The sequence below is a fragment of the Triturus cristatus genome, chromosome 2_2, assembly GCF_964204655.1.
Source record: "Triturus cristatus chromosome 2_2, aTriCri1.1, whole genome shotgun sequence".
NCBI classification, from domain to species: domain Eukaryota; kingdom Metazoa; phylum Chordata; class Amphibia; order Caudata; family Salamandridae; genus Triturus; species Triturus cristatus.
Genome location: NC_140582.1, coordinates 527,136,765 through 527,155,828, shown reverse-complemented (window position 1 = coordinate 527,155,828; position 19,064 = coordinate 527,136,765). Strand labels below are relative to the sequence as shown.

General features: G+C 42.3%; 1 protein-coding gene across 1 annotated transcript in view; it reads left to right on the top strand.

Annotated features, from left to right (window-relative positions):
- The window catches only part of SH3D19 (SH3 domain containing 19), a 524,308-nt gene extending 506,358 nt beyond the window's left edge, over positions 1 to 17,950 (top strand). The window contains exons 20-21 of the mRNA XM_085641658.1: positions 10,373 to 10,473; positions 17,025 to 17,950. Coding sequence (XP_085497784.1) covers positions 10,373 to 10,473; positions 17,025 to 17,132 — 209 coding nt within the window. The 3' untranslated portion in view covers positions 17,133 to 17,950. The remainder of the gene's footprint in view (positions 1 to 10,372; positions 10,474 to 17,024) is intronic.
- The last annotated feature ends 1,114 nt before the right edge of the window (positions 17,951 to 19,064 follow it).

The following is a 19,064-nucleotide window of genomic DNA, read 5'->3' as shown; positions in this document are numbered from 1 at the left end:
CTTCTCAAACAGGGAGACTTCCTGGCCACATTGGACCTCAAGGATGCGTATTTCCACATACCCATTCACCCCTCACACAAAAAATACCTCAGGTTCACTGTTCAGAGACAGCACTATCAATTCAAAGTCCTGCCCTTCGGCGTGACAACAGCACCCAGGGTTTTCACAAAGTGCCTAGCTACTGTGGCGGCACATCTACGGAGACAGCACATACACGTCTACCCCTACCTGGACGACTGGCTCGTTCAAGCGAAGTCAGCCCAGCAATGTGCCAGCCACATGTCCCGCACCATTCACCTCCTTCACAGTCTGGGATTCTCACTAAATTACCCAAAATCCCATCTCCAGCCCGCACACGTACAACAGTACCTGGGTGCGACTATCGACACTCTGGCGGCCACAGCTCAGCCAAATTTAGTGAGGATCAACAGCATGCAAATGCTGATTTCCAAGTTCAAACCCCAACACTCCCTTCCTGCTCGAGTGTTCATGCAGTTGATAGGCATGATGGCCTCCTGCATTTTCATAGTCCCGCATGCGAGATTACATATGCGCCCGCTTCAGGAGTGCTTAGCACGTCAGTGAAATCAGGCTCAAGGACAGTTAAAAGACCTAGTGTTGGTGAGCGGTCGGGCATACAACTCTCTGCATTGGTGGAATCCACAAAACCTTTGCAAGGGCCGACCGTCCCAAGAGCCTGTTCCACAAATAGTACTGACAGCGGACGCGTCTCTCCAGGGATGGGGAGCTCATGTACTCCACTACACAGTGCAGGGACTATGGACGACACAACAGAAGAAAATGCACATCAACCTTCTGGAACTGATGGCAATCTTCCTGGCCATGAAGGCATTCAAAGTACATCTGTGCAACAAGGTCGTGTTGATCCGGACGGACATGACCGCAATGTACTACATACAGAAGCAGGGAGGAACGCACTCTCCACAGTTGTCTCATCTGGCTCAGAGCATGTGGAAGTGGGCCATTCAGAGGAACATGTTCCTCATGGCGGAACACCTCCCCGGCAAGGACAACCAGATGGCGGATCTGCTCAGCAGACACAGCCACCAGATGCACGAGTGGGAGTTACACCCATCAGTACTCCAGCCGTACTTCCAGCAGTGGGGTCATCCAGAGATAGACCTGTTCGCCACAAGCAAACGCAAAATGCCAAAGCTTTGCCGCCAGGTTCCCACATCCGCAGTCGCAGGGCAATGCGATATGGATGAACTGGTCCGGCAGATTTGCGTACGCTTTTCCCCCAGCGCCGTTGATACCGCTGGTGGCTCGCAAACTCAGACAACACTCCCTGACACTCGTCCTAGTTGCTCCTATGTGGGCACGCCAGCCATGGTACACCACCTTCCTCGAACTTTCCGTGGTGCCGCATCAAAGGCTGCGGATCAAACCCGCGCATTTGACGCAGAACCATGGAGAGATTCAGAACCCAGATCCGCAACAGCTGAACCTGGCAATCTGGCTCCTGAAGTCCTAGAGTTTGGCTACCTCAACCTGCCATCTGACTGTATGGACATCATCAAGGAGGCCAGGAGACCCACTACAAGAGCTTGCTATGCAGCCAAATGGAAAAGGTTCGTCATTTATTGCGGTAATAATGACATTAACCCGCTGGACGCATCCACCCAAAACATCATTTGTTACCTCCTACACCTATACCGATGCAATCTGGCGTACACCTCTATACGTGTCCATTTGACCGCAATATCAGCCTATCTACAAACCAGGCAGCACCTCTCTCTATTCAGAGTGCCTGCCATCAAAGCATTCTTGGAAGGACTCAAACGAGTCATTCCACCAAGCCACCCACCGGCTCCAATGTGGAACCTCAACCTGGTCCTCACACGCCTGATGGGTCCACCCTTTGAACCTCTCCACTCATGCGAGATTCAATTCCTCACCTGGAAAGTAGCTTTCCTGGTAGCAATCACTTCTTTAAGAAGAGTTAGTGAACTCCAGGCACTAACAGTTCAAGAGCCATTTATACAGGTTCATGCCAACAGGGTCGTACTATGTACCAACCCCAAATTCATGCCCAAAGTAATATCGCAGTTCCACCTGAATCAAACTATTGAACTGCCCGTTTTCTTCCAAAACCCACAAACTGTCGCGGAAAGGGCACTCCACACACTAGATGTCAAAAGGGCCCTTATGTATTACATCGACAGGACTAAACCCTTTAGGAAGACAAAACAACTGTTCGTTGCCTTTGCCCCACACCACAAAGGTAACGCCATCTCCAAAGCAGGGATAGCCAGATGGATAGTTAAGTGTATCCAAATTTGTTATCAAAAGGCAAAACGCACATTAACTATTCCCCCACGAGCCCACTCAACACGTAAGTTAGGGGCCTCCATGGCTTTTCTAGGAAATATTCCCCTGCATGATATATGTAGAGCAGCCACCTGGTCCACTACACACACATTTACTAAACACTATTGTGTAGATGTGCAATCAAAACAGCAGGCAGCTGTAGGACAGGCTGTTCTCAAAACTCTTTTTCAGACCGCTGCAGCTGGCACTGGTAGCCGCCGCTAATAGAGGGCACTGCTATGTATTCTATGCACAGATATGAATGCAGCAGCCCACATGCCTCGAACTGAATATGCTACTTACCAGTATGCATCTGTTCTTGGCATGTAGGGCTGCTGACATTCATATCGCCCTCCCTCCTCCCCGGCGCCTGTAGCAGCTGCAGCTCTCAGAATTACTGTAAGCATGGTCATCACTTTCTGTATCTACTCCATCACTGCCACAATGGCAAACAATCTGAGGATGGAGAGGATGCCCATGCGCACTGTAGTCCAGGGGAGGAGTCACCTATCCAAGGATACTTCGAAGACTCTTCCAGGACAAAAACGTGCAAACATCCGGACCCAACACTAGGCGGCGATCTATGCACAGATATGAATGTCAGCAGCCCTACATGCCAAGAACAGATGCATACTGGTAAGTAGCATATTCATTACAAATCAAGTGCTGTATCAAACGTTTTTGAGGAAATAGTATTGTTCAGTCTAATGCCCTTTTACACTTACGGAGCCACATTATAGCATGGCTGAGATTAAAACCTGAGAATTATCGGGACAGCCTTGTAACGTAATGGCATAAGCCCAAGAGAAGAGGAAGAAATACAGACGCATCACCATAAATGCAAACTGCCTGTGCTCTTCCACTCATCTGTTATAGCCTTACTGATTTGTCCTCTTGCCACAGAAGAGAACCTCTGCACACCCAATAGTCCTTACAAATAATGGGTATAAACTCTCGACCTGATTCACATGGTAACCTTACATTTTTGTTTAAGCTTATGATTTTTTTGATATTCACCAAAACCTTTTAAGAGAAGTATCTTTACGACTGCAGAGTACCTGAACTCGTGGCGGAGACTCCGCAGATAAAAAGATCGCTCTGTCCTATTTTCTTATGTGTCGAGTCTCCGCCATGAGTGTGCAGACTCTGCAGCTGTAAACATACTACTAGTAAAATTTGTTTGCAAATATCAAACAATCTTAGACTTTCACAAAAGTGTAAGTTTTACCTTTGTGAATCAAGCTCTCCAGTGTTTGTTCTGTGCCCTAGTTAATGTTGTACTGTGTCTGTGTATCCAGGAGACCAATGGAGTAGTTTCAGACCATTGAAGTCTTCTTTTATTGCAAAAGACCTTTCTACATACCTCAATACCCAAATCTGGATACAGACTTATGTAAAAAAACAAAAAAAAACAAATCCTCATTCATTTTTCTAAAGCTACACTATTTCAGATCTTATACTTGACTTCCCACATTTATGGACGGATTGCAAGCAGCCGCTAATATCCATGAACAGTTCAAAACTTTTTAGTGTGCAAAGTGACTATTTTCGAATGGATATTCCAAAATATTTACCATTGCGTTGGCTAAGCCTATGCCCCCTTCTCAGAGCGGCTCATATTTGAAAGTTAGCACCATGCCGTTCCCATGAAGGTTTTAAATAACTTGCACTTGCAATGTATCATCTTTTTAAATCTCTCTAATTATGTTTTCTTACATTAAAATAAGATACCAGACTGTGAACTAAATATGAACGGCCGTAAGAACCCAGGACATGTCCCTCTCACATGTTGTAATTATAGTTTCTTTTTTAACTTGCAACTATTTTGATTGTCCTCATTGACAAAGTTATGTACTAATATATCAGTAGTAGGTGTATTTGTAGCTCTTTTAATTACTTTTTTAAGAGATGGTAAAGTAATGCAGATGTATGCCAGGAACATCTTGGCACCATCCCATAATGAGTGCCTTTTGATGTCTTGGTACCTCAAATGTATATGTTGTGTGTAAACATATAGTAAACTCCCTTAATTTGTTTATAAGCTTTATTCATTCTTGGTGAATAGGTTGGTCTCAAGACAGTTGTTCTCGATTTAACCCTCCATGATAAGCATGCCTCGGCTTACATCTGCACTTAAAATAAAGTCTAATGATGGTAGGTTCGAAATAACTCCTAACACTCTCTTCTGGGATTAAAGTTTGCCTCTTTGGACGAGTGAAGCGTATTGGGGTGGAGTACTGCATCCTAGACATTGCCAGACCCCTCTCTTTGTTTAAAATACTTCTGCTATCCATTTGCGAAAGATGTTTAAATACATAGTTGAAGGCTTAATGACAAAATTTCATGGGTTCTGCATTTTCTTTTTAAATCCTTTTTTGCCCACATTACCTTATGCTTTCACCTGTTCAAATTGAAATATTCTTTGACCTGTTTACAGAATGCTGAAAGAAAGAAACCAGAAAATATTACTTTATAACTATTTTAGCATGTCTCCAAAAGTATATTTTCACCAGAGCCCAGGTTTTCCAATACATACAGCCACTCTAGCCCAAATCACTTAATTTAAGGTGCATATTTCCCAAAATTTGCTGTTAATTTTAAAATATAAAATTCATGTTCTTATACGGTGTACAATTGCACAATTAGTGTAAACGACCTGTGATTGGTTCACATTGATTGTGTGCATCCAGTCAGTAATCACCAGCCAAGTGCAGGTTGTAACAATGGCTTTTATATGGTCTTCTCGAGCAATCTTGATGAATGTGTTCAAATAATCGTTATTTTTGGAAAGGTCTGAAGGTGAACGAATGAGTTTTTTTTTTTTTTTTTTAAACAGACTATTGAGTTTCATAAAATAACACATTCAATCCCCCCGTCCACTAACTGGCCACCAGAGGAAGCCAGGATGAAGTATAACGGCCAGCCCACCAATCTGAGTACAAAGTCACACCTCTCTTCCCATAAGGCGTCTGTGATGCAACGCAGTCCATCCGCAGGGTTTATCCAGGACAATGGTGTGATGCAATAAAAAGTCCCCCCACCCCTCTCCCTTTCAAACTCCCCCAACAGAACCCCCCCACCCCAACCACCCTCCCAAGCATGTCGCCAGCTTCTAAGTTATGCAAGAGGGCAATGAAGCCTCCCGTCCCACCTGTCAGACTTCCCATCCCGCAGGGCACAGCAGTGAGTGTATCAAAAGCACAGGAGGAAGCTGCCGATCATGAATCCAGTGCCCTCCCCTCGTCCTATACTCCCATGAACGTGAAGGGTTTCTCAAGGGCCCCGTGCCATATCTCTCCTCAAGAGCCTCTTCGTCGTCTACAGCCGGATGTTTGAACAGCTCCAGGAGTGCCACCCATGCCCGGGACTTTTCTTGTGATTTCTCACTTCCATCACTCTGAGCCAAACGTAGTCTATAGTTCCCTTCACTACCTGCCCATTTCACCATCTCCCTCTTCCAGCGCAAGAGACTAGGCCCCTGCCTCGCCTTCCAGTAGGAAGTAATTTCCCGTTTAGCCAGGACCAGCCCCAGGTCAATGAACCGGCTGGTGACCTTAGTTTTGGCAGTGTGCGGGAACCAATGCAACAAGCAGACCCCTGGTACCACCTCTAGCTCTCTCTCCGTCAGTTAGCAGCGCAGTCGTCACCTCCCGCCAAAAGTCTCCCACCCGTGGGCAGTCCGAGAACATGTGGAGAAAATTCGCCCCCTCGTGGTCACAACGGGGGCAAGTGTCTGACCCCCCCCAAATACTCAGCAATTTTACTAGGCGTGAGGTATGCCCTATGGAAAACATAGAATTGGATGAGCTGGAAGCGCACATTTCGGGAACATTTCCATGGCCGCTCCACGATCTCCCAAGTTTTTTCTGCAATGGGTTCCCCCAGATCCGCCTCCCACTTGAGTCGCAATGCCGTCAGGGGTTGGCGCATACCGCAAGTAATCCGCCAGTAGAGGCAGGTCACCGCCTTAAAAGTACCCGCCGCCATCACTATATATTGACAAGCGAGAGACGTATCCGGCTCCACCAGTCCCTTTCGCCAGTGTTTCCTGATAGCCGCAGTCAGAGCTGCATGCAAGAGGAAGTCCCCCCGCGGGAGATCATGGCGCTCTCTAAGGTCGTTAAAAGGGAGAAGATTACCATCCTCATAAAGATCACCTATTGCCAGAACTCCCGCCTCTTCCCAAGCCAACAACCGACTCCAATCTCCCCCATGAGGCAACACCTCGCACATCCGCAAAGCGATCTCGGGCGCATAAGGGATCGCGACATGCGTCCTCCTGGCTAAACGCGCCCAGTGAGCGAATGAGTGTTGCCTATTGGTCTCATTGGGGAACATGTGATGCATGCCCCTACCATCCTGATGTGATGATAACCAATCTTGTAACTTACAATGAAAGTGCAATACATTTTAAAGTAAGTCTTCTTACCACAAAGTGGGTCTACCAGAAAGTAGGACCCACTTAATCCTTCCACTATTTTAGTCATACGTCTTTGATTTTCACTGTCATCCATCCTTTGATTTGTGCTATTGCACCCCAGTGCCCCAGAGAATGCAATGCCACACTGCAAACCACTTCAAATACTTCCTGATCACTTCTAAGACTTCTACAATATTTTCTGATCATTTCTTGATAGGAGGTTGCAGACTTGTTTGCAATATCTGTATTTAAAAGGGAAAACACAATGAAGTAAATGTTGATTCTTTAAAACTGATTACCTAAAAATTACTGTTCTTTAGAGCCAATTACTTTTTCTAATCTGGGTTGGTGTGATTCACTTTCAAAACCTCCAGTGCCACGCTGCCTTCACGTTTAGTGAAACCCAAGTATTTAAGCTAGAGTGGGTCACTCAGTGACCATTGACACTTTTCATTGTGTATTACAATCGGTGTACTGTGTTCTGGAAGATCTATGGTGCTGGCAATTGTTCGTTTGTCATTAAGCAGTATTTTAATCACATAGCAAGATCATCTTATCTTGAAAGACTGCTGCTGTTGCTTACAAGAAAGGGCACAAAATGGCACTGTTGAACACTTTAACGTGAATTCACCTGTGTGCCACATGGTAATCTGTGTGTTTTCAGACAGTTGCCATTCCACCACCTAATAGTTGCGCAACATTGTAATGTTTGAAACTCAAACCAAACAGTTATTGTAAGAAAACAGAAAGTCATGGTTACATCAAATGTACTGAAACTGCAAACGTGGGATGATGGGACACTCAAGAGATGAAAATGTATTTAAAAATCCCACTTCTAATACACCAGAAAAAGATTATGGTGATTTTCTGGAGTAGTAAACATACTACTTTGTTTACCTAGTGATTTTCTTGTCCTGCAAAGAAATTCAAATGCAACATTTGAAAATGCAGCATGGAAATGCAATTTCTGTTTGTATGCCTAACTCATTGTCAAAGTAGTTAAAACAATAACCTGTCCAGTTTGAGAAGCAAACGTACCTAATTTTAACCAAAACGTGGGTGTCTCCATTTAACAAAAAAAAAAAAAGGATCAACTGAGGATAACAATAATATTTTTTACCTCGTTTGGTTTGTCTTAACTGTTTTGTGGGAGTGTAATAGTTTTGTCTGCCTTGTGCTCCCGGATCCCTGATTGTCTGATAATGGTGGTTGCATTTATTTTGTAATCTAGAAGTCCACATCAGAGATTTAAAACTGTAGGGGCCTATTCACAACCTGCATTTTGTAGTATGTTTAGTAGTCCTACAGTAGTGCAACTGAAGTGCTACAAAATGCTATTCAAAAACATACGGGTGTAAAATCTGAGGATATGCATGAAATACATGTTGACAAGACCTATAGATTTGTGTTTCAAAGTTGCATTATGTTACTCAGAAATACTGTTATCAAATAGTGAGTGCCTTCATTCTGGTAGGTACCAAAGTGCTAAACAGGCATGTCTCCTGTACCCTTTATAATGTACAATACATTGTCAAAGAGGCGTTGTTCAAACCATTTACCTTTCCATACAACTGTAACACATTCTGCTTATTTGTGAAATAAACTATGTACCCTTTAAATTTTCTTTGTTAGATATTATTCTGAATGAATATCTTCAAAACACTTCCTTAAATAGATATTCATAAATGCACGTAGCATATATTGACAGTTTACTATTAACAACTTTTTGTTGCCATTGCTGGTGACTTGTTTACCCTAAAAGGATCCCAAGATCCTTGAAGTCGGATGTGCCTGTATGTACAGGTTTCTGATTGGTTTCTTACTGTTAAGCCCCTTGCCCAAAGTCACATCTGAAACCATATTCCTATATGGTGGTTGTGTTGTTAACTACTGTGCCCATTAATAACATGCAGATACATAAATGCATGTTCTTTATCATGTCATAACTAGACTTTTAAAGTGTCCTCCTTAGAACTGTGAAACAACTTTGGCCATGCTTTGTCTGAAACCCATTTAAAACGTTTGTTGAGATCATGTCTCTGTACCTGGTATGTTTTTTCTCTGCTAGTATTTTGAACACTGATAAATATGAAAGACAGTGATTTCGAATGTGTAGTGGTTCCTTCTGCCACAACAGTTCAAAAAGGCTTTGCATGCCTTTTAATGATTTCCACTAGGATATATGAGAAACTGTGCCTTTAAATTGAGACCTCACTGTTCCATCAGTACTGATACCTGAGAGGATTATTTGTAAAACTCTGGCTAGCCCTATACGATCATACTAAGTAGCTCTCAAAATGAACAGATAGTCACTGCCATATATTCAGTCCTCTCCGCTGGCCCATTCTGTGAGTGTTGTAGGGTAAATCTTCCATTAATGCTGCTTAAGTTGGGATCCTAGTGACACACCCCTGATCACAGGGGTCGCCATTCTACCTCACTACATTCTTGTAAGGGAGCGGTTCATCCAGACACACAGAAAAATTCATGAACCTAGGATCTGTCCCATGATATAAAATTAGAGATATCCCCAATAGGGTTTTAAAATGAAAACAACTCCATAGTGCCACCTCATATGAAGGCTATCTTGAGACACGGGTGTGCATCTCCATTCAGTCTTCAACTCAATCCCAGTCTTTCTCGCCAACGTTTGTGTACATTTTTATTGTTGGATACAAAATGGCTAAAAGCAAAACAATTTTCAATCTCAAAAAGCCAACATTGTTTTAGTAGTTCCTGACAGTGAAGGGAGCTACTTTGCTTACAGATGTCTTGTGAAAGAGCAGAATGCCGTCACTCACAGTGAAGTGAGCAGTGGTTGAAGTGGCTGACCTTTGCCCACCATGTTGTATGCCGTAGTGGATCGAATTAAAATGTGTATGAGACAACAACGCACCGATGGATCAAGTGGGCTGTCTGGAAGCCTCTATAAATAAGTATATTACATGTATGATTTTAGTAAAATTAAAGAGTCTTGGCTAATACCAGACCTGAGCAAACAGTCCAACGCAAACCTGTGGCACAGTCCAGCTGCAGCTCAATTCCTGACTGTACAACTTCTAGGTGCTACTCGGCTTGTATTGAGTTGTCAGGCTGTACTATGTTACAGTAACTTGCCTCAACAAATTATTTGCATAATGTGCTCTTTACTTGTAACATATGGTTTAAAAAATCCTTCCAGTATGTGTCCTGGGGATCAGCATTAAATGTATCTGATCCCCTAGATATTGTCACTTTCATTAATGAGTGGCTATTGGTGTCCCAAAATAATTGTGTGCCTTTTATTCATTTTCCTTTGCCAGAGCCTGTATATAAACAGCAGTACTAATTCTGAAGTGTTGATGTTTGTTTCCCTTAGTGTTTGAAACCAACTGCTGCCCTTTCTTGTTTCTATAGTGTATATATTTTACTGGTTTTTGATTAGGCTTCATTTCGGCCAGCAGACAAATCGTTTTCAAAACAGCAATATTTGTTTACATTGTGTACCTCGCAAATATGTTTATTCAACTAAATTATTTTTCACAGGCCAGTTGTGTTAGAGTGGCCAGTGGCCACTGCCTATTGTCTTCGTGCAGAAGCTGAATTTTTGCTGTGTCAATTCTGCTTTTTCCATTTCTACAGATGTATCGAAGCCCTCGAAGCAACCTCAGGGGCAGAAGAAATCGAGGGCCAAGGCCTTGTACGACTTCAATGGCGAGAACGAGGATGAACTCACTTTCAAGGTATCAATCAATGGTATTGAGCTGCACGGTCTGTTTATTCAACAGAAAGATCGAAAATGCTAAAATGTCATGTTGGAGGATTCCTGCATCATATAAGAAAGAGAAATCTCTGACAACAGAGCACATTGTTTCTCCACCTGTTGTCCATCCCAGATTCATAACTCAAAATAATTTCTGGAAGCACCTTTTTTTTTTTCTTCTTTTTTTTTTGCCATTTTTCTTTTGGACATTTTTTCTTATTCCATAAAAATGTTTTACAACTGCAGCACCCTGACAACAAGGATTCTGGTTTGAGTAGTGTGTTTTTACATTTAATTGGATTTTAAGAAGCAGCTGCGATGCGAGAAGAGTAAGAGCGCGCCTCGTTTGATTCAGCACTATCCACCAGTAAAATTAGCAGGTTTCTACTCAACGAAGGTGCCTCGACGGGACATTACAGCATGTAGGGCATTCCAGGGAGAAAAACTGGATAGATAAAGATAAGAGAAAGGAAAACAACATGCAACACCGCTTATATTACCTTTGAGAATTTGGCACAACATATTTTTTTTTAGATCTGTTCTTTTTGGATCTTGCCAGAGACAGTACATGTGCTGTCGCTTGCGAGGCATTTTCTTTACTTAGAGGGGGCTTGGAGCCGCCCATTGCTTACTGTTGGTTGGCCTCCTCTTGTTCTCACTGGTACTACTTGCCCCGTGCTGCCCTCATTCCGCTGTCAGTCATGTTGCTTCCCTCTCCTGCCCTTCTACCGCTGTCCCTGGTATTTCTTGCCCCATTTGCTCTTCTTCTGTTGTCTGTGGTCCCCGCCCCCACCCACCATAAGAAAGAAAATCTTGAATGGTTCGCCCAGTGCTGGCCGCATCATAGCACTTTTGTTTCTAACTTATTTTTGTTTGTTTCTTTTTTTTTTTTTTTTTTTGCCTTCAGCTGCGACCTCCTGTTTAACCCTGCCCACCTTCCCATGCTGCATTGTTGCTTGCTCCTTTCCATTACACATTGTTGCTTGCCTTTCATTGTTGCTTTCTCCCTCCCATCCGCTTTGTTGCTCGCCCCATAAGAAGTAGTTTTTGTGTTTTTTTGGGAGAATGGGAGGTGTTTTTTGTTTTGTTTTTTGTTTTTACTGAAGTGGAACAGTAGCCTAACTTGACTTTAATTTTTGTATTTAATAGAACATTACACGTACATCAGCATCATATTTGTGTTTTAATGTATGGTAGTAGATTTCCACACACAGACCTACACAAGGTTTGTAATCTGTGCCTATCCCGGAGCACGAAGAAAGCAGCTGCGAGGCCTGTCGATCATTCTGATCGAAGAAAACGATCCGTGACCGTCGTGCTCTACGTCACGGGATGAGACGCAGCACTAGCAGTGCCGGACATCTTTGGAGAACAGAATGAGTTTTATCAGCTCAGCGCCGATCAAGAGGAAGAAGTCTCCGTGTCTGAAGCTGACGACTCCGACATAGAGGAATACTCTCACATCACTCCAGGTCAACGAACTGTGAGTAACAAGCCCCCAGGTCACAGAAAAACCCATGAAGACTCCGGTACTACCTTCGCCCTCGGGCCTAGGGAAACACCAAAAACAGGATTCAGCTGCCCTGCCCCGCCCCTCCGGTGTCTTATGAAACCAAAAGACAAAGCCTCCGGCTCGGGATCGAGCCGTCCCCACGGTACCGAAACTGCATCTCTGGCACCGAAAACCAAATCCAAGCATGGAACCGATGCCCCGATACCGGCACCAAAGTCCTATTCGGCACCGAAAGACTCCGACCCGAAACCTCATAAACTTACTAATATCTCCATATAACTCACCACTGCCTCATTTCTCCCCTGACCTACAGGAGGATAATGACACAGATGACGATACTAATACAGAAGGAGATGGGATGGGGATAATGACCATCACACCATACCATAAGACCCAGATCCATGGTACGACTATGATAAAGACCCAGACAATAGTAATGATCTGAACCTATATCCTTCCAGACCATCACCACCCGATGATAATATAGGATTCGCACAGCTTATCAATAGGGCTGCTGTATATCATGGGGTAGAATTACACACTGACCCATTAGAGGAGGATTTCCTCATGGAAACTTTCACTCCATCCCAAAAATCAACTAATACATTGCCAATGTTAAAAGGCATGCTAAAGCATACTGATGAAGTATTCAAGGACCATGCCAAGAACAGATGGATACTGGTAAGTAGCATTTTCCTTTCCCTTGTAACAAATTGCGGGCCATTGTCAGTGAGAATGGTATTAGGCAGTCCTTCCCTACTGAAGACTTCACTCAGAAATTCTGTAACTCTCTTGGTCTCAATACTACCTACAACTCCAATTTTAGCCCAAACGACAAACCTGATCCACAAGGACCAGGAGATAGTTACTGGCCTCCCTACTATGTAGAGGGCCAATAATATCCACTGCAATCATTTCCCAAGGTCTTGTAGGCATGTCACTGCATTCCACTGGGGGACTTCTCACCTTGTACACCTTATCACTCTTCACACAGTCCAGACATTCTCTTCTCAATCTGCAGATCAGTGCCTGACCACCTGTAATGTATTCTTGCTCTTGCCTTAATTTTGCTCATAACTTGGTGCCCTTCATTCCCAAATTTCATGACCCTTTCTCTCAGCACCATGGGTACCACTAATCTCATTCCATGTAAAATGACTCCACTCTCACAAGACAACTCATGTCTCACCTTCCAGTACCCTTCTAACAAGGAATCCTTGTGCATCTCTGACCTCCATCCTTCACATATAGCTCTGCTCACCATCTGCAGTACTGGATCATTCACAACAGCATCTAGCCACTCTTCATGTAAAATAGCTCCCTCAGTAACAGTACAAATTGTCACCTGTTCTTTTGCCTCACCTTCACCATTCTCTACAACAGAACTTAGTGTAGAAAGACAGTCTGCCACTCTATTACGGGCACCAGTAATATAACGAATGTGAAAACAATATTATTGCAGACCTACAACCCATCTGGTCATGCACATAGAAATGGCATTAATACCTTTCTTTCATAATACCGCTACCAAAGGTTTGTGGTTAGTCATTACAGTAAAAGCCCTACCCCACAAAACATTCCTCAACTTTGTAACTTCCCAGAACACACTCAAAGCTTCTCTTTCAATTGTGGAGTAATTTGTTTCTGTGCCATGCAATGATCAAGAGATGTGAATAATGGTCTTAAAATGACTTCCCTCTTTTCCACTTCACAGCAACACTGCACCCAAACCTATCATGCTGGCATCAGTCATTATAAAACAACTTAAAGAAGGATGAAAACACTAAGTTATTTGCCCTTGCAAGACCTTCCTTGACCATAACAAATTCTCTTTCACACTCTTCATCCCACCTAAACTCTTTTCCTTTTGTAAGTAACTGCCTCATTTTGCTCGTCTTTGAGGCGAAATTCGGGACACATTTGGCATGGAATTCCACCATGCCCAGAAGGTTCATCTTTTTGGGCAGGACTACATAGGCTCAGAATGTTGGAAATCAATTCTTTTTTAGGAGAGATACCTTCATGGTTGATTCTGTGCCCCAAATACTCAATCTTTCTTGTCAAACCTGCACTTGCTTAGTTTAAGCGTCAAACCACTCCTCTTAAGTGTTTCCAACACCTGTCTTCCTCTTTCATCATGCACCTGTGAAGATTCGCCATGAATCAAAATGTCATCCTGGAAGCACTTTGCTTCCTCCATACCCTTGAACAGCTCAAACATGATCCTCTGAAACATCACTATGGCTGATACCAGGCAAAAAGGCATTTATTTGCCCATGAAGAAAAGTCCTGAAAGGAATAATGAAAGTAGTATGATCTTAAGAATCAGCCTGATTTGGTGGTGAGCTGCTCTGAGATCTGGAGTGGTGAAGAATCTAGCTCAATTTAGCAGGGACACCATTTGGGTGATATTAGGTAGGGGAAAATGATCAGTCACTACAGATTTGTTCAGAGCTCTTAAATACTCACATAGTCTAATCTCATTTGACTGTTTACGGGCAACTGCAATAGGAGCAACCCATTCAGAATGCTCAACATGTTCAATTATTCCTTCATTGCGCAATCTCTTCAATTCCAACTGTACAGAATTTCTCATGGAGATGGGCACAGATCTGACTTTCAGTGCTACAGGTACAGAGCCTTCTTTAAGTTTTATCTGATGCACATAACCTTTCAAACACCCTAACTTCCCATCAAACACTTCTGGAAACTCCTCAGTGAACTTAGAACTAATTTCAGTCTGCAGTATTTCAAAACTATGTATACTTTTGCTTAGCACTTCATTAATGTAATATTCTCTGAGTCTACCTGGTAGAGAGGTATTAGGATCTAATAAGATCCCTAGCCCTCTTTGATGAGGCCAACAAAAACACAGTCCCCTCTGACAGGAACATACACTTTGCCTCTAATTTCGCTGCTTTTAAATTTGATTTCCTCTTCAAAAAACCCTCTCAATTCTATAGTTGTCTGCCATAACCCCCACGCAGTACATCAAGATCTTTCAGAGATACCTTATCACATATTTAATTGTCAAACACTTCATTAGTCATCAAAGTGAGCCACACACCTGAGTCCACCAGACTTTCTATGGGCAAACCATTAATGGAAATAAAATCTTTCTGATGTTTTTAGGTCGAGCATTCGAGACCTCTTGTATATACTTTAGTATATACTAATATGTGTATGTACTTTGTGGGCTCTGGAGAGCAGCCCTAGGACTTGTCTGCTTCCACTTAGTGACTTTTTTTCTGTTCAGCTGCCTCTAATTAACTGTCTTGATAGAAAACGACGAGTAGAGGACATTAAAATGCCAGAATTGCTTTCTGCTGAGGGACTTTCTTTTTTTAATTTTTCTGGAAACTGCCTCTATTTAACTTTCTTGATAGAAAACGACCAGAGGTCAGTAAAATGACAGAATCACATTAGCATTCTCTAGATTCCAGTCCGTAGAAATTGTATTCCATGAGCACCCATGGACAATAATATTTTTTTCAAATCTTCTATTTTCAGTGGTATGACCACCGAAGGTCCTGATTTTATATTAAAATCAGAGCTTTGGGCTATACCATTTCCCGCTGAAAGGCAATATTTCTCTCCAGGGGTTCCCATACCTGGCGTGTCATGCAGTTTGGTGCTTACTTTCCCACCATGTTGAAGGACAATAGATGTTTCAGCACCCAGGCTAATGTGCTGCATAGCTATATACATATAAGGTCCCAAAGGCGAGACCGATTGCATTACAAATGCTTGTTTTCTTCTCTCCATCAGTAGACACAGACCAGATACAATCTACTGTCACCTCAATAGGTTCTGAGTGTATACCATTAACTTTTCCAGAAGCCTTTTGCAAACAACAACGTGTGGCAAAATGTCCTTTCTCTGATTTTCAGTGAAGCATAGCATTCAACATGAATTTTCATAATGGTGTATCTTATGTATGTGCTTTACCTCGAATTGTTGGTTTCCCTTCAGCTCTGATAAGTTGGTAAGGGAGTGGGGATAGGTTAATGAGTATGCCACGTTGACCAGATGTGGCAACACAGTATTCGGTATAAAAAACATGGCTGACAAGTCAAGGTATAGTGCCTGTGGGCCTCACTGTACAAGTCACCTGTATAATCACATGGATCAAAAGTAAATAGCATTTTGTTGTATCCCAAAGAGGTAATCTTTAGGAACAATACATGAATTATAACTACTTGAACATTAGTAATACTGACCAGTCAATGTAAATACCATTACCAATACACAAAAGGAATCGTCCATGGCTCTGGCGGGGAGGAATGTATGCGTACTCCAGCGTTGGCGTTCACCCAGCTTTGCAATCCACGTGGAATGACACTTACATTTTCTTCTTGGCCCCTTGAGAAAAAATCATCCACAGCATTCAGAACAAGCAAAACTGATCAAATCTGGGTTTCTTTCCTAAGCTGGGATCAAGAGACTATCTGCCAAAAACCTTTAACTAGCTGTAGCTATTGCACTTGATTTATGTAAATATTCCTGAATTGTGCATAACAAAAACTGTAGCATTCGGAAAGTTTTGAGAACTTTATTTTACCATTCTGCTAATTCTCTATGCTAGACATTTACTCGTGCGCGACCAACCCCCACACCCAGAGGAAGACTAAGTATAGTGCACAAAATGTGGTTCAAATAAATTAAGACGCTGATCTTGAAGTTTTCCTGTTTCTGGTATTTCTGATTTATATACCTGACACATTAAGGACTGAAAACAGCATTTTCCCCTTGTACTTTGCTGTAGCTTTAAGTGACTTCATGCGCTGTACAAGTATATAAAGTTATATGTGTGGAAAACGTTCTAATAAAGAATTATTAAAAAAAAAAGAATGACCCACAGACTGTTCAGGTTTCTACTCCAAGAAATGGCAGACTGAAGAGCCTCTAACCTTGCTGTCCTCTAGTACAAAACTCATTTGTGTCCGCAAGAGGTAATTCCTGCAGTTTTAGTAAGCATGTTAAGGGTTTGTCATAATCTGAATTCTTTTCTTTTGCAGGCGGGAAGCATGATCACAGTTCTCAAATATATAGATGACGACTGGATGAGTGGAGAATTGCAAGGAAGATCTGGAATGTTCCCCAGGAACTTTGTCCAGGTTCTCTAGGCACAGGAGAGAGAACCTGAACTCCATTTCTTTCATACAAACTGAGACTTAGGGCGAAATGGCAATCTGCAACCATCTTCCGTCTTCAGACAGAAAATGCCACACTTGGTGCCACTTGAACGTTTACTCTCTAAAATCACATGTGATAATGTTTTGCACTATTGCTATGTAAGAAAAACACATGTTCTATGTCTGTATATATTGTCTGATATAATTGATCTTTCTAACTGGATTTATTAAAGACTCAAAAAAATGCCTTTTTTCAACAACTGACTTATTTGTAGAGAAGGACGATCATGGCTTTTTAATCTGTTGTTTTTTAGAAGAAGTTTTATTTTTCGAACAGCAGGATGGTGCTATAGAGTTACCATAGAAATCTGGAGGAAAATTATTGTATGAGGAAACTTAGACAGCTTGGACAGTAGAAGATCCCCGACTGAGCATATTGATGGACTAAGATGGCCCACCACAGAAGCAACAGAGAAAAGTCTACTGAGAAACAGAGTCATCACAAATGTATTAACACTGATGTGCCCTGCGATATATATTGTATAGTCATACATCTGACGAGCCTGATCTTTCATTGTGAGAAGAGCCTGGTATGCCAGTATTCCATTCCACATGTGCCAAGAGAGGTAGTTTTTGGCCCTTGTAGCTTTTCCAATGTCATTCTATTAAAAGAAGGCCTTATTCGTGTAATTTGTTGTCATCAGTCTGACTAGCTTGACATGTATTCATTATGACTGTCTGTAAAGGAAACATAGTCTTTCTTGTTCAATAGACTTTCCAAAATAAATGTCTTCTTTTTGTAAATGTCATACGATTTCCAATATTGTCCATTGCCTGAGGATAGACGCCATTCGCACTTTGTAAAAGCAGCTTCTCGGTCTCGTAATGACCACCAGTTTGTCCAACTGCAAGTACAATCACAATCTCATTTAAAAATGAAAACTTAGAAATCGTCTCCACACCTCGTACTTCTCGAAACCTTTTATTTAAGTTATTTCGTTGCATGATGGATGGATGTTGCTCAGAAGATAGCTTCACTCCGCCATCAATTTGACCTCTCACATTTTCTTCATGATTGCTTAATGTGATGTGAAGTTTCTAAAGTGACGCCTGGGATTCCACTTCCTCTCAGCCATGTATTGGCATTGGTACATCTCTGTAAGCAGTAAGAGTTTTTTCTGGGAGAACCATAGCAGCTGCAGTTGCCATCAACTTTGATTGAAATATTTATACCGCAGGATCCTTATATACGTGAACAAAAAGTGGGTGGGTGACTTAGAGCGGATGTTGACATATTGGATGCTTTAAATATTTTTGGAGAGTTCCATGGCACTGCGAATAATCAGGGTAGTGAAAAGGTGTGTGGGACTGCTTTGTGATGGCTGTACAGTGACTGTTGTGTTTTAATGTGATTTCGAAACTAATTGTTGAAGGGAACTTACATTGAAAACTACCTGCTTTTCAACACAAAGCCTGGTGCTTTAGCTGAACGGGAAGCATTTATTTGCCCTGTTATTTGTATTTCAACAGTTATGCAGTGTGCATGTCAAGGAGAGAAAAAACACTCCCTACTCGGCATACTTAGCAATGAAAGTATTTCATGTTTTTTATTACCAATAACACATCAAACGTCCTGGTTATCACTGAAATAAAAGGTAGCTCTCTGCCACTTTGAGTTGTGATCTCCCTTGAAGTAGTCTCTATACATCATGCACTTGGTTCAGTGTTGATCCAAAATCTTTTTTTAAAAATCTTTAAACTAAAACTGCACGTGCCAGCAACATTTTTAACTCTGGTCCATACCTTCGACTTGGAACAACCACTCCTGAGTTAATTCTCCAATAGCAAATACAGGTTTTTAAATCGTTTCCTTGTATTTTTGTACCAGTTCACAGTTTGCTGTTTTCCCCCAGACCATGTGTT